This window comes from Rana temporaria, chromosome 2 (genome assembly GCF_905171775.1).
Source record: "Rana temporaria chromosome 2, aRanTem1.1, whole genome shotgun sequence".
Lineage (NCBI taxonomy): Eukaryota > Metazoa > Chordata > Amphibia > Anura > Ranidae > Rana > Rana temporaria.
The window spans coordinates 188,039,405-188,055,921 of NC_053490.1; the positions used below are offsets into that span (position 1 = coordinate 188,039,405).

Sequence of the window (16,517 nt, forward strand, 5' to 3'; positions counted from 1 at the left end):
AGGAAAAAAATATTAAGAGCATTAATCGTGATGGAATGTGGGGGGGCAGTGGAATAAAAAAATGTTGTTTTTAAGGGGGAACCACCGCTTTAAGCCTTTGAGAACCAAATCTGTTTATTAGCAATATCTGTTTCAGGATAGGGGCTTACATTGGTTCTACTAAGGTGTGATCTTCATTTGGAAAATATATATTTTTTTTTATCTCATAGTCAGAAAATAACATTATAAATGTTAGCAATAGTTTTCATATAAACTTAAAATCACTTTAAGTTCACTAGCTTTTAAAGATGTTTAGAGCTAACAGTGGCTGAAAAAAAAATTAACAAACTGAAACATTTTATAGGGTTCCTAAGTCATAGTTCTTAGTGTTTTGCCACTCTAACTCCCTAAGTACTGTGACAATTTTGTTCACAAAGTGTTTATAGAAACAGCACCTCATAGTAATAATCAGCATGTTGTAACTGTTGTGTTTGTCAGATAAAACTAATGCATGCTGTGTTTTTTTTATTTATTCATTCGGTTTTTACAACCTAGGCATGCCAACTTCTCAACGGCAGGTAAAGCTATTACGGTACTATTCAGGATAGTAACTGGGGAAGACTGGAATAAAATAATGCATGACTGTATGGTAAGTGGAAAGAAACACAATAGAAGATTGGCAAAGTGTTAATGCCAGGGGAAATATGATTGCACATTTTCTCAAGCTCCATGAAAGACCATTAAATGTGCATTGAAAAATAAATTTTGTGGTTAGATTAAACAATCATGTAATGATGTCTTGGTGTAGCTCATTAACTCTCAATCTAGATTGGGAGTGTTTTGCTTTGTGTTTTAATCATGGACAGACTGTGGAGATATAAACATGCTTTAATGGGCCATGCAGCCTAACACTTGTTAAACAGAAAAAAACATAATTTTCTGTGATGGCTAAACACAACTAATAGGTTAGCATCATTTACATTCATAAATATTAGCTAACATCATCTTACATCGAAAGCTTATCTAATGGAAGGAAAATTAATCCTAGACATTTTACAACACTTAGAGGATTATAGCTGCTCAAAAATACAATTCATCTTGCATGGTCATTAAAAATGTAAAACCATTTATATGCATTGCTACTACTACTGTTTCTTGTGATTAATGCTATTACTATGACTATTACTTTATTTTACAATATATTATATTACTGCTTCTTCCAAACCCATAAGTTGGGTTGCTTAGAGTTTATTTATTACCAGGTATGTTATCACCTTGACACTCAAAGTTCAACATAAATGTATATTTATAAAGTCCCTTTATTTTCTTGTTCAGGGGGTGAACAAAAAAAAAGGCACTTACCTGTGAAGAAAGTATTATTATACATACCCGTATTTATCCGCGTATAACACGCACAGGCGTATAACACGCACCCTAACTTTAAGAGGGAAGTTTCAGGGAAAAAACTTTCCAAAGCCCCCTGCGTATAACACGCAGGCACAGTTTGCCCTCTATTTTCAGGGTAAAAAAGTGAGCGTTATACGCCAATAAATACAGTACCTGTCTTCCAGCCTTTTTGACAAAACAGCAGAGCTCCTGGAAACAATCCAATTCAACTGAATTAGTAGTCACTGTGGACACAATAGTGACCTAGAGACTGCCAGAGGAAATACAGTGACGAGTGGAGGGGACACTCTTCTACATATATGAAATCTGATTGGTGTTGGGAACTCTGTTACAGAATTAGGGTTTAGCTAACACAGAGATGGACAGGTATACAGTATATACAATACCGCTTTCTTCACAGTTTAGTGCATTTTTTGTACCCCAAGTCAGGATCCCTAAAGAACACAACACCTGAAGTGCATGCTGCTACACAAACTACATCTCCCATGGGGCTATGTATGGACAACAGCTGCTAATGAGTGGCTTCTACAGGCTGAAATTCATGCCCACTCCATGCATATGTACCTACTGGAACAAGTAAAAGGTGTCTGCGCTGTGAAACACACTATAAGTGAATATTAAATGTGTAGAGGGGGGGACCGGGCATAGGTGACAGGGAACATGTGAAATAAAACGTGATGTTTACAATAGATGGAAATATATTGAACAATACCTCAGTACATATTGGACATACACATATATAACTAATAAGAGTCCAGAGAACACAAGAAAGCAAAATCTCAAAAAAAATTAAATTCTGGTAAGTCTGATGATAAAAAGTAAAAACAAGTGTTCAGTAGAAGGAGACCCCGCAGCCAAATATGGTGAAGAAAGATAAGCCGTACACCTTGAGAAAGTCCACAAACACCTCTGGTGATCCCAACAGCTCACCTTAGGTCAGGCAGAATACACCTGATAGGGAAGCCTTAATAAATGGCAGTCTGGTCTTGATGGTAGAGATAGCTCTTACGATCCAGGTCAGTACATGCAAAAAAAAGGACATACAGCAGGATGGTGTAATATTGATGGCACCAAGGGACCTGGCACAAACCACACTCAGATGCACTTACATGAATAATAAAGAAATAGGGCTTATCTCCACGAGCAGCGAGCTCGTCAGTGGTCTGCTTCTCCTCTCATGCACATGGATCACAAGCTGGGGATGCTAGATGGTGCATATGGCAGTGGGATACAGCATACGGCTCGTACAGCAGTGGGATAACCAAGACAGTAGGGAAGCAGAGCACATCGCATAATCCGGTATAAAAAGGTAGGGTTTATTAAAACATCATAAAAACAACTCACATTTAAGTTGGTGTAGATGGCATATATCCACGAGTAGCGAACTCGTATTCCGTCTGTCGGATGCTAGAGGTCCTCCAGCGCTCCAATCCCGACGCGTATCGTCAACCATGTGAAGTCACCCTTTATTTTTTTTTATTTTTTTTTATTTTTTTGAGATTTTGCTTTCTTGTGTTCTCTGGACTCTTATTAGTTATATATGTGTATGTCCAATATGTACTGAGGTATTGTTCAATATATTGCCATCTATTGTAAACATCATGTTTTATTTCACATGTTCCCTGTCACCTGTGCCCGGTCCCCCCTCTACACATTTAATATTCACTTATAGTGTGTTTCACAGCGCAGACACCTTTTACTTGTTCCATTATTACTTTTGTCTATCGAGGTAGACCTTCCTAGGTACTGCTGTAGTTCTAGCAGCCATAGCAACTGCAAGAGTGATAAAGAACACTTATATTCTTACCTCAAAGCAGACTATTGACATCCAAATATTCTACTTTAATGACGTGAATAAAAAAAAAAAAATTTCTCCTGACAGGATCAACAGATAATTTAGTAACATTACAGAGGGGGTTGTGTAAATAGAAAGGGAATTCTTTTTAATAACTGGGACTGAAAAACAGATCAGATTTTATAATTTGCCCATAGTTCCATTCTATATTCTGTTCTATGTGTCCAATAGTTGAAAATATACTATATTTCATTCTTTTCCATAGAGGAACACATGAATTCTTTCACCTTCAGGTTTTACTGCTGCATAAAAGAGGATTAGACACTGGCAAACAAAACATTTGTAGACCAGCCCAGGATAACCTCTCCAACTACCCGCATGTCTCAGCTTTTTGCTAGTGTCCTAGGGGGTAGACATCTTGGGCCGGATTCAGAAAAGAGATACGCCGTTGTATCTCTGAGTCCGGCCATCGTATCAATGCGCCTGATTCATAGAATCAGGTTACGCATAGATATCCCTAAGATCCGACAGGTGTAAGTGACTTACACCGTCGGATCTTAGGCTGCAATCTCACGCTGGCCGCTAGGTGGCGCTTACGTTTGTACACGCGAGGAATATGCAAATGAGGAGTTACGCCGATTCAGAAACGAACGACCGCCCGGCGCTTTTTTTTTACGTCGTTTGCATTCGGCTTTTTCCGGCGTATAGTTACCCCTGCTATATGAGGGGTATGTGCGGCGTATCCTATGTTAAGTGTGGCCGTCGTTCCCGCGCCGAGTTTTGAATTTTTTACATCGTTTGCGTACGTCGCTCGCGAATACGGCTGGACGTAATTTACGTTCACGACGAAAGCATGACGAGTTGCCGACGTCATTTGGAGCATGCACACTGGGATTCAGTCGCGGCCGGCGCGTGCGCAGTTCGTTCGGCGCGGGGACTTGCATAATTTAAGTGATACACGCCCCCTACCCGCTGAATTTGAATTCTGCCGGGTGGATTTACGCTACGCCGCCGCAACTTTACAGGCAAGTGCTTTGTGAATAAAGCACTTGCCTGAAAAACTAGCGGCGGCGTAACGTAAATGAAAACGTAAACGTCAGGTTCCGCTCACCTATCTGAATCTAGCCCCTTCTGTTCATCTCTACCATGTTTAAATGTAGCTTAGTTTTACTTACAAGATTATTCTTCTTCGATCAAGAACACTGAGCCTGACATTTGGAGTGCCATGTGCAGACCCCATAGGACTGGACATTGCAGTGTTATCCTGGAAGTGAAATCTGGCCACTGGGTTCTGAGAGGTGTGCTTTTCAGACTCTATTCTGGTGAAAGGTAGCTGCAAAGCTCTTTTCAAGTTCAAAGCTGCTGGCCTTGCCTCAGCACTTGCCCTACCTCTGAAAAATTTCTCATTTACTGCTGGCTTTGCAGAGGAAGATGTTACTGATGCAGGACTAAGCACTAGCACTATCCACTGGGTGGAGTGTTGCACATGAGCACTTTCCTCTCTTTTCTGCCAGACAGTATCAAGGAGGAGTTTAGAGAGAGCACCACTCCCCCATAAGGTGATGGGACTTTCCCGGATATGTCACTGTCTCTGAGGTAAGCACATACACAATAATTGATAATAAAATATGACTTTATTACAAAGTATCACAATATAAAAAAAGTATTCAATAGTAGCATTAGGCCAATAGGTTAATACAGCTCTACAGAAATGATTGACAGAATGACAGAATCATTTCTGTAGAGCTGTATTAACATCTAGAGGGATTACTAGCATTTGCTTATACCTCTTGACGAATTTTGGACTAAGTTACATGGGACTTCCATGTTTTAAAATCACTATAAATGTAACTTTCGCAAACTTACTATTATTATAATTTTTTGGTTTCAGTATCTATGTTTTTCTTCATGTGAGATATATGTTTTTAATATTATTAACAATTCTGTTGTTTGCGCGTTGCGACTGTAATGCGTCATTGGAAGAGGACTAGCCCTTGTCTGGCATGGTTAGTTGGTGTGGCATTCGGGTGCCCCTTGTGGACGAGGAGGTTCCCTTCTCCTTGAAACCCATGGGCGTCGGTGAGCCGTTTCCAGTTCAGTCATTTCCAGTGGGATCGTGTCCTATAAAGTCAAAAGTGACAGTCGGAGGCAGTGGGACTACTCCATGGTGATGGTGAGGCAGGGATCCGACTTTGAGAAATACTTGGACGCTGTATCCATATACAACTACGCAGTATACCTCTGCCATATTAAGGTAATCGGCATTGGACTTAATTTTTTTATAATTATGTTTAGGCAGCTAATAGCCCTTGTTTATTCTAGTTGGGTCCCTCCAATGCTTGGCGGGCTATATTCATATGGCCGCTCTAGCCAATGGATGTTTTATATACTAGCCCCCACTATGGAATACTTTGGAATATGTAGGTATTTTTGGTTCCATGTGGCTGTGCCTATGGCCCTGAGATACATATCCATTCTACTGAGTAGTCATCTCTAGCCATTTATTATGTTGGCTCTTGATTTATCCAGCAGCAGGATATTCTGCTTTGTATATATGGCAACAGTTAACCTATTGCCTCGCTCCCTTGCTATCTTCCCTTCCCCATCGAATTCTTCTTTTCTATGCTCCTTTTTCTTTTCTTTTTCCTTTTTTCTTTTCTCTCTTCCCCTTTTCTTTTCTTTTCTTTCCCTTTCTTCCCCTTTTTCTTTTTCTATGTCACTTAGTACCTAATGTGGACATGGTTGATTGTATGCCCCTACATATATGAACATGTGAGTGATCTTGATCTTGATCATCTGGATATATATGTTTGGTTCTATAAATAATCATTGGTTTAATACTATCCTGCCTTGGATATGATCTGATGCCCACCAGACCATTGCAGTCGTTCTAACATCACCGTTTTAACTGCCGGATGAGGGTCCGTTCACTCTTCTCGGATGCTGCAGTCGTTACAGAGTTAATGTTACAGAATTTGGTGAGCACTAATTTAATTAATGAGGCTGCACCTTTGAAGATACACCCTTGGTACTTTGAGCTATCCGTGCTATAGCTCCAAGGTGAGCATTTAGTACCACCAAAAGGTGATCGCAATTTTTATATTGTGTATACTTTGTAATAAAGTCATATTTCATTATCAATCGTGTATGTGCTTACCACAGAGAGATATCCGGGAAAGTCCCATCACCTTTTGGGGGAGTGGTGCTCTCTCTAAGCTCTTTTTAACAATTTTCTTAGGGATGTGGATATGACAATCTGTCCCTAGAACTGATCCAACAAATGTCTCTCTCTCTCTCTCTCTCTCTCTCTCTCTCTCTCTCTCACTGTATATATATATATATATATATATATATATATATATATATATATATATATATATATATTATCAAGGAAGCATCTCCCTAACTGCAAGGAGCCACATGAATCTTTGATCTCCAATCCATTCCTTCCCTTGTAACTTTGGTAACCACTGTCCATCTAACTGGACCACCAGTTTTCTGGGTTTCATTGCCTTACCTCTATGTAGTCACTACATGCCTGATTCAAGACATGGGTTGAAGGGAGGACAGGGTGGGCAGGCCCTACTTTAAACAGTGTCCCCAGCTCACATTCTACTTACATCTGCAGGGCTGTTTGCAGTGTGCCTATTAATGGTGCCAACAGCTTCAGCCTGAAATCCTATTGCCCTCTGCTCCTAGAGTCTATTTCATCATTGGAGTCCTTTTTAACATTGTCAGCTGTGGCCAGTTCTGCATTTTTATTGGGGTTTCATTGGGGTTTTTCATTACAGCCTTTCTAGACCTTGAGGCCCAATTCACACAAATCATGACTCTGACCACAGAGACATTGCAAGCACACTCCCCTATATTTCTCTTCACATTGTATATCTGATTTGCCTGTGGCCTTGGTGGCTTCTGAGCCATCAGTAACAAAACCTGATTCAGAGTCACTACAGTCCATGACTAATGAGCTTGCCCCAGAGGATTTGCAGTCCACTACTATTCGTCCCATATTGAAAGAGATGGTTCAGTTCATAAAGTGTTACTAAACCCACAACAGTAAAATCAGTCTGTATATGCAGTAAAGCATCATCATTGTGTAAAGGGGGTTAATACTGCACATTGTGTAAAAATACTGCTTGATCCTGTCTTCTCTGACCCTGCCCTTCTTCCATAGTCCCCAATCCATCTCCTGATAGTACAGAGCCTCGGGGGCACTCTGCACATGCTCAGTTTCATGTGTATTGCTAGAGAGGTTTTTTTTTCTTTTGGAAGGGTGCATGTGATCAGCACAGGGCCAATTAGCACGGTCTAGACAGAGGGATAGAGGTCATGCAGCCTCATAGGACAGTCAGAGGAGAATGAAATCGCTATATATGATGTATGTAGCTTAGAGTTTGCCTTTGTCTAGATAGAGGAACTGTGGAGAGATCTTGTGAATGTACTCTGATGTACTGTTTTGTCTCTATATGATGCTTACTTTAATAAATATATGAAAATCAAAAAGCTAGTTGTTTGGAGTGCTGCCTATATTTTATTTCCAGAACCAATCCCATGTATATGGCATGCCTTGCTGTCCTCAAGAGACTGGGGAAGTCTGAATGCTCGTAAATCACAAAATAAAACAGGCTTAGTGCATTATCCTCAATATGTGTCTTTAACTCCTTGGCGCTGAGTGCACACACATTTGTAGCCTCTTGGCGGCCGGGCCTGTGCACCAAGTGGCAGCATATTTGCATGCAATAGCGCCAATAAAGTTGTGCCGAGGAGTGTACGTGCTCCCTGAACAGTTACCAGTGTGTCACAGCTTTTAAAAAAAATGCAGCTATAGGTCCACGATGCAGCGTATCACATTCCAAATCAAATATCCAACAGTACAGCAGGCTAATGTGTTTTTTGAGGCCTTGCCTCTTTCTCAGAGCCATGCTAGCTGCTGCTGTTTGTTTGAAAAGCTGTGACACAACATTTATTTGTGAGTATAATACTTATCTCTTTTATTTATTAAAGACACATAATGAGGATAATGCACTAGGCCTGTGTGTACTGCCCTCTGTTTTATTTTGTGATTTCAGTAGGAGAAGTTGATCTGGGCTGGCCAATGTTTTTTTTTATTGTAATTGTTCGATCTTCCAGTAGGTGGCAATATAACACAAAGGTGAAAGATGTCCTGTGTCCCTCAATGAACTCCAAGAAAAGGTTTTTATAAAGTACAAAAATCTATTTTGGCCAATAACTAACTCTATGTACTTTTAACAAGATATGAAGAGACATTCCTTATTGGATGCTTTTAGCTTATTAGTATCTAGCAGACTCTTTCATAGTTAGTTTAGTATGGTTGAGAGATGGTAACACAGTGTAACAGCTCGGGTAAACTGGAGGGAACCACAACTGTGGTTAGCAAGGATTAAAATGCACTTCTCTATGTGAGAATTCAGTATTGGACCCCAGGCGTCACTCCAAACAGAACTGGAGTTTGGGGGTTCTCTACATCATCTCTCTCTCACATAAAGGAATGCGTTGATCTACTAGGGGTGGACGTATTACAACATGCGACCAACCCCTAGTGTTAAAAGAATACAACATATGTGAAGATACCAATGCACCTCAGTATGCAAGTGATTATCAGTACCGGACCCCAGGCGTCACTCCACACAGAACAGGAGTTTGGGGGTTCTCTACATCATATCACTTAAGCATAAAGAAGTGCATTAGGCCACTAAGGGAGTAGGTATAAAATACCTTCAACCCTTAGCATAGAAAAGTTAAGGCGAACATGTTCAGCAACTTAGGGCATGGGCCCATAAACAAGTATCAACTTATGTCAAGCACGTAGTAGTTTAAAGAAGATGTAGGCAACTAAGTTGTGTAAGAGGGGCATATATAGCTCAGGGTATTTGAGAGTGTATGTCCCTTTAAGATACTCCACAGTAAGCAGCGCAGAACACAACAGACAATCTCAAGCAGTATGTTAATACTTAGTAAGCCAGAGTTGATTATAGCAATTGATTAGATGCAATATATGTAGCAGATGATTCTGAAGTACTACAAGTGAAACAATGGCTACTTATCCGTTTGCAGAGGATGGGTCTGTGTTGTAGTTCAGCAGCAATGGAATTCCATAGTGTAGGGACTCTAGGGGGAAGATATCTTCAGGGTGTCCCCAGCAATGGCAGCAGGAATCACTAAGGCATTTAGCTAGAGGTCATGGAATTCCAACCTGGCTTGATGTCCAGCAAGGGGAGCGATGGTAGCGGTGTTGTAGCGTGGCTGAGCTACGGCTGACAATAATAGAACGGCGTGTATAATACATGCCATTCTGTTTATACTAGAGCAGCATGTGTGCCGAATGCAGAGCTAATTGCATATGGCACTTCCGCGTTCCAAGCTGGAACGCATGCGGCGCTGGGCGATGACGTCATTGCGCGGCTGCCGCACTGCGTTCTAGCATGGAACGCATTACGGCGCCAGGCGCCGATTACACACAGTCTACGTGAAGCATCATACCACTTGGTGTGGTTTACAAATACATTGATACTTATCCAATATACAAATTCTTACATAGATGCCAGAGAAGATGGCTCCTTTTCATGTCTGTATACAGAGACCTTCTTTAGCTACAGGAGTGCTATGAAACAGGTCACCTCCTGCTACTTCCAGTCACCAATCAGCTGCTGACGGCTAGCGATGAGTTGCCACTTTGGTCCAAACCTAGCCCTGTTCACGGGTTTGGCAAACAGCCAAACTAAGTTGGTGTTTAATCAAGTCAAACCACTGGTGGCAGCGGAAAGTAAAACATTCTGTCTGCATCCTAACAATCATGAGTCAACCCCTCCCGGCACATTCAGCTGTAAGTTAAGGATTTCGGACTGGCGGCAAAATGTAAACAAAGGGTGGGATTAAGTAAAACAAATTAGCATGGGTCCCCAATATTCATACCAAATCTTTTAGGTGTGGTGCTGATTTTCGGCAGGACCCCCCCCCCCCCCCCTTTACAGGCAGGTTCTGGGCATCTCCCAAGAACGTTAATTAAATGAATTTTCCATTTTTGATGTTTCACTTAAAGCATTAGTAAAATTGACACCTAATGTAATAATTTAAAAACAATATTTGCTTTGGTGCATGTTCTCCAGCACAATGCCCAGCCCTCTGTGTAATGGCCATTACTGATTTAAAAAATTCAGCTCTCCTTGACTAAATTTAGGTTCGGATTCACCCCCCTAATTTTAGGTACTGGCGGCTCATCCCTACTGACAACCTGCTGATACTGTCAAAATGTTACTATATGCCAAGGCAGGAGGGAGAAGCTATTGGAGAAGAGAAGAGCAAATAAAGGATCATTTCCTGTATTTGTTCAGAACACAAGGATAACTTTAAACTGGAGTATTGGAATGTCTTTTTCTATCTCTAACTAATATCTCTCTAAAGATATCATCATTTAATTCCACTGGTTTCTTAATTTCAGGTACAGCCACCATTCTGTACTCCAGATGACACAAGATACTGGGAAACCGACTGTGGCAATTATGCTGGAGCACTGATGTATTTCTGTTCGTTTTATGTTATCATTGCCTACATAATGTTAAACCTACTGGTTGGTAAGTGAAACATTATTTTCATAACATATCATAAAATTATCCTCTATACATTGATTTGAACAAAAATGGAGGAAGCTGACAAGATTTGTAAGTCTATTTGTTGTTCGATTTCAACTCTGGGCTCACAGGGCATGTTTTACCCTGGGAGGCTGAGAACATCTAATGATGTAATGAAGGAAGAAGAGGTAAATAATTCAGGCATAGCTGCTTTTTATGAACAATGTGTGGATTAGTTTGGTTCCAACTGGATTCGTTTGGTGCCGACTCATTTGAGTGAAGCAGTCTTTTTTAACTTTTATCATACTACATGATGGCTATCTATTTTTTATAATTGAGCAAGAGAAACCAATTGCATTTACTGCTTAGAGAGGTTGCAGACTGATCCATTGCATGGAGTGGTTATCCAATTGATGAACCAAAGGCGCATATACATTTACTGTATTTATTGGTGTATAACACTCACTTTTTTACCCTGAAAATAGAGGGTAAACCATGCCTGCGTGTGATATACGCAGGGGGCTATGGAAAGTTTTTTTCCTGAAACTTCCCTCTTAAAGTTAGGGTGCGTTTTATACGCCGATATATCTGGTGAGTGGCCATTTTATAAGGTGGTGGTGTAGTCACAAAAACTGTGTAAATAGGCGCACGTAACCAGTAACCACGGACAAGGGATGAACTCATTGGAATGAGGCGATCACTCACGAGGCTATCTATTGAAACTTGTCATACATTTTTGCATCTGCACTTTATTGATCTATGGACTCACAGGAATAAGTTGATTGACCTATTATATTATATATTAGCAGTTGCACTTTATTCATTGAGATTTGTCCCATATTTGTTTCAAATTTGGCACTTGCACTTTGTGGGTTTAATTATTGATATATTTTTTTTCGTTTACTAGCACTGTATATTTGATCTCATTTATATGTTCATTGGATTATTTATTCATATTTTATATACATATTTATTCACCCATATATCTTTCCATAGGAGCACACATTTAGATATTGAAGTGTGTTGGCTCAAAAACTTTGGGCACATACACAAATTGATTAATTAGATCACCTAGTAGTGACTTGAAGGTATATCCTCAAGGATCCTCCACAGTAATGGGGAACAGATATATAATTTTTTTTCACGGCTGTAATAGAAGTGGTAAGACATAAATTTATTTAGAAGTTCGCGCAATCCACACATTGTTCATTATTTCCAACATCCCACTCTAGGGCGGAATGTATTTTTGATTGCAGCAAACAAGATTATCGGTAAAGCATTAGATATTTTTTGCGCCGTAGCATACATTTTTTACATAGCTGCTTCTTTATGTTTTAGACCTCCTAGGGCACTATTTAAAAAGAAAAAAGCTAAAAAAAAAATATATATATATATATTTTACAATACTGCTCCTCAATGTACAAATTTAGATTATGTCGTCTATGTAGGAATGGACCTATGACAAACACAAACACTGCGCAAATGCAGACACAATCACGTCTAGATCTGTGCACATTGAACAACATTTTCTGAATTGTAAAGCTGACTGATCAAGATTGGAAAGGTCAAAGACAATTTCCAGTATTAAATTATTCTATGATGAACTTACAGCAGGTGTGGACCTAGCAAATAAACGGTGCTATTAGTCTTCAGAAATCCTTGAAATGTCCATTTCAGAGTGGTGAGGACTGGTTCACACAGATGCTTTCCAGTGCATCTTTAAACTGCATCCTGACTGCATGCACAGTGTTTTCCATGTTTTCCAATGACTGTAAGTCGCACCAGTTCCAGTGCTTCTGCTGTATACAAGAAGCTGAATTCAATACCCTGCTAATAGTTTATGGTCCCAGGCATTGGAGAGAATACCCCAGCGTACCCAGCAAAGCACCCAACAGGCATCCAGGCACTGGAAAGAATTCTACAGTAAATCGGTGAGTACTGTATGCAAGCTACTGAAAGTTGGCAAATGGTTCAGATGTGAAGTTTGCAATTGCAAAGCTGGACAATGCCAATTACCAGCTGTGGACGTTTAAACTAGAAATTATTCTAGGCAAGTATGACTTGTGGCAAGTGTCGAATACAGACAGACCCACAAATGGAGAGATGGAAGTCTAGGACAGGAAAAATAGGCAGGCAAAAGCAACCATAAGCTCACTAGTGGAAGATGACCAGCTTATCCACATAAGAACAGAGAAAACGGCCAAAGGTATGTGGACTTCATTACAAAAACTGCATGAGCATTCAACAGCAAACTGTTTTAGCTAAGAAAGCTGTATAAGATTAGACTAGAAGAAGGCCAGCACATGTGACCACGTAAATGCTATGCTAGAGATCATAGAGCAGTTATGCACCATTGGAAAGGTCATCAAAGATAACCATATTGTTGCCCTGCTTTTCTGCAGCCTTCCAGAGACATATACTGCTCCTATTAATACTTTAGGAACCAGACCCGAGCAGGAATATGTCAAAGGGAAATTAATCGATGAATATGACAGAAGAAAAGAAAATACGCACCATGATGACAAAGCTCTTAAGATATACAAAGGCACAAAAGCACAACAAAGAAAGCAGAGCCTGTTTTCGCTGTAAAAGGATCGGGCACAAAAAACGAATGTTCTATCTGGAAAGCTGAGCAGGGAAAGCTACAGCTATCCACAAAAGTAAGCGTCAAAGCCATCAAAAAGGAAACTGCAGATACATCATGGCACCTTTAAAGTAATACAAAGTGGCAAGCCACGCGGCTGGTGCATAGATTCAAGAGCAAAATGCCACATGACTAGCAATGAGACCTTCTTCCCAAACATTGATTCCCTTTCAAAAGACGTTTTCCTAGAAACAGGAAAAGCATCACATCCGAAGGTAAAAGCCAGGGCTTCCTGAACTGAATTACACCACAATTACACCGCAAGGAGGTAAGCACAGTATCCTTGTAAAGAAAGTACTGTATGTTCCAGAACTAGAAGTCGGCCTTCTATCAGTGAAAAGTCACCGTTAAAGTAGAACTATGGCAGGTTTTTATTTTGCCATCTCTGTCCCATCGCAGAGATTTCGCTTCACTTTGTGTCCCTTAGCCAAACAGGAAGTGAGAGGAAATTTCTGCATATTAAAGGAATTTTTTTGGGACCCCCAGCTTACCAAAACTAGTGTCCCCATTGGAACATTTCCCTATCTATTACTTTTCTGGGGACAAACCAATGATAATGGTAAACAGGACAGATAGAGAGGGTGAATCTCCTTAACGGGGGCACAGACAGCAATACAAATTGACATGGGGCTCTAATCCCTCTCCACAAAACTATCCAAAACGAAAAAAAAAGTTTTTTCTTTAATTATAATTTAAGTTCCAGGGTGATGAATGCACAATTCACCATAAAAGGCGATTCCTTACAAAAGGAAAACTAGATGATCACTTATACAGGCTCATCCCCACAGACCAGCAAGCCAATATAGTCTCTAATGACCTGCACAGCAAATGTGTTCACTTATGGTACAGGCGGCTGGGACACAGAAGTCCAGAAGCTATACAGGACATTATAAAAAGAGGTTTATCAGAAGATTTAACCATAGCGCCTTGCAAAGTACTCATGAAATGCAAGTGCTGTATTAAAGCAAAAGCCACACATATTCCCCTTCCACAGGCATCTCAAAGAAAAGTGACGTATGCGGTCCAATGAAAACTCCCATGTCAGGCGGGAACAGATATCTACTGGCTTTCATTGATGATTATTCCAGGTACACAACTACTCATCTGATGAACCACAAGCATGAAACTTCAGAGAATCTTCAAGAGTTTGTTACCATGGCTAGTAAAACAAATTCCAAATGCAAACCAGGAATAATAAGCACCAACAGTGGAGGAGAATACATAAGCAAAGAAGTGGCCTCATACCTGAAGAGAAAAGGAATAGTACACAAAACTACCGCACCATACACTCCTGAACAAAATATTGTAGCAAAAAGAAAAAATCACACTCTTATAGAAATGGCCAGATGCATGTTGTCAGATACAAACCTACCTCACAAGTACTGTGGAAAAGCAGTCACGACTGCAGCCTACCTACAGAACAGACTACCCTCAAGAGCCATTGAAAGTACTCAATTTGAAATGTGGCATGGATCAAAGCCTAGCTTAGGGAACATCAAGGTATTTGGATGTAAAGCATATGACCCGAATTCAGAAAGGAGATACGACGGCGTATCTCCGGATACGTCGTCGTATCTCTGAGTGTGTGGGGTCGTAACTATGCAAATCATTCATAGAATCAGTTACGCATAGATTTCCCTAAGATATACACCGTCGTATCTTAGGCTGCATATTTACGCTGGCTGCTAGGTGGCGCTTCCGTATATTTACGCGATGAATATGCTAATTAGGTAGATATACGCCGATTCAGAAACGTACGTCCGCCCGACGCATTTTTTTACATCGTTTACGTTAGGCTTTTTCCGGCGTAAAGTTACCCCTGCTATATGAGGCGTAGCCAATGTAAGTATGGACGTCATTCCCGCGTCGAGTTTTGAAAATTTTACGTCGTTTGCGTAAGTCGTTCGCGAATAGGGCTGTACGTAAATTACGTTCACGTCTAAAGCATTGACGATTTGCGGCGTAATTTCGAGCATGCGCACTGGGATTTTTTCATGAACGGCGCATGCGCTGTTTGTAAAAAACGTCAAATACGCGGGGTCACATGTAATTTAAATAAAACACGCCCACATCATCCACATTTGAATTAGGCGGGCTTACGCCGACACACATATGTTACGCCGCCGTAACTAAGGGCGCAAGTTCTTTCTGAATACGGAACTTGCGCCCTTATTTACGGCGGCGTAATTACGCCACCCAGAAAGATACACCAATGTATCTGAATCCAGCCCTATGTCTATATTCCAAGTGGGAAGCGATCCAAGCTGGAGAACAGAGCCATAGAGGGGCATTATAATAGGCTACAGTGAGCAACCTACAGGTTACAGAATCAGGAAAAAAGAAAATTGCGCTAATCGAATAAGAATTAAGTGAATAAATGGGAAGGCTGCAATAGCGTGAACTAACACAAAACAAATATATAAAAGAAAGAAAAATTGCGCCAACCAGTGATAATAGTATGAACAGTGAAGTCCTTTGTGTTTTCTACAAGTGGAACATAGAAAAAATGGGTGCACCATATGAGTGCATAAAACATGAACAAATTGTTAAAAGTCCATAAACAAAAATTCCAACCCGGACAGCACCCAGTGTGAAGATGATTGACAGTTGTGACCCGCCACCATATGGACTGAGGCTTACCAAAAGGTAATTTGATAACAACGTTACTCAAATTACTGCAGGATACTTCCAAAGCGCCGGATAACAGCCAGGAATAGATCAGGTCACGGTCCCTTTAAGAGATCCACGATGGGATGCAGCAGCATATACTAACGATATTCGTCCTCATAGCATGTCACAGCCCAGTCAGTGTCAACATAAAAGGAAGGAGACCGCACATAGGGTAGTATGCACTAACGAGTTTAATTAAAAAGGTTAAAACTACTTACAGGCGAAGGTAAATAGAGAGCGAGTAAACATTTGCCGGCCGGCATCTAACAGGAGCCCTTCCTGTACGCGGTGACGTCACTGCACTCCGTCCCAGACGCGTTTCGTCACAATATGACGTTCTCAATGGGAATGGGCTCTGCAGTGAACCACCGCTTAATATACCCAGGCCTCGCTTTGACTGCCAGGAACCGGAAATAGCCAAATCGCCATT

At 40.7% G+C, this 16,517-nt stretch overlaps 1 protein-coding gene across 1 annotated transcript in view; it reads left to right on the forward strand.

Moving 5' to 3' along the window:
* Nucleotides 1–16,517, forward strand: part of NALCN (sodium leak channel, non-selective) — a 582,786-nt gene that overhangs the window by 517,970 nt on the left and 48,299 nt on the right. The window contains 2 exon segments of the mRNA XM_040336161.1: nucleotides 535–628; nucleotides 10,644–10,776. Coding sequence (XP_040192095.1) covers nucleotides 535–628; nucleotides 10,644–10,776 — 227 coding nt within the window.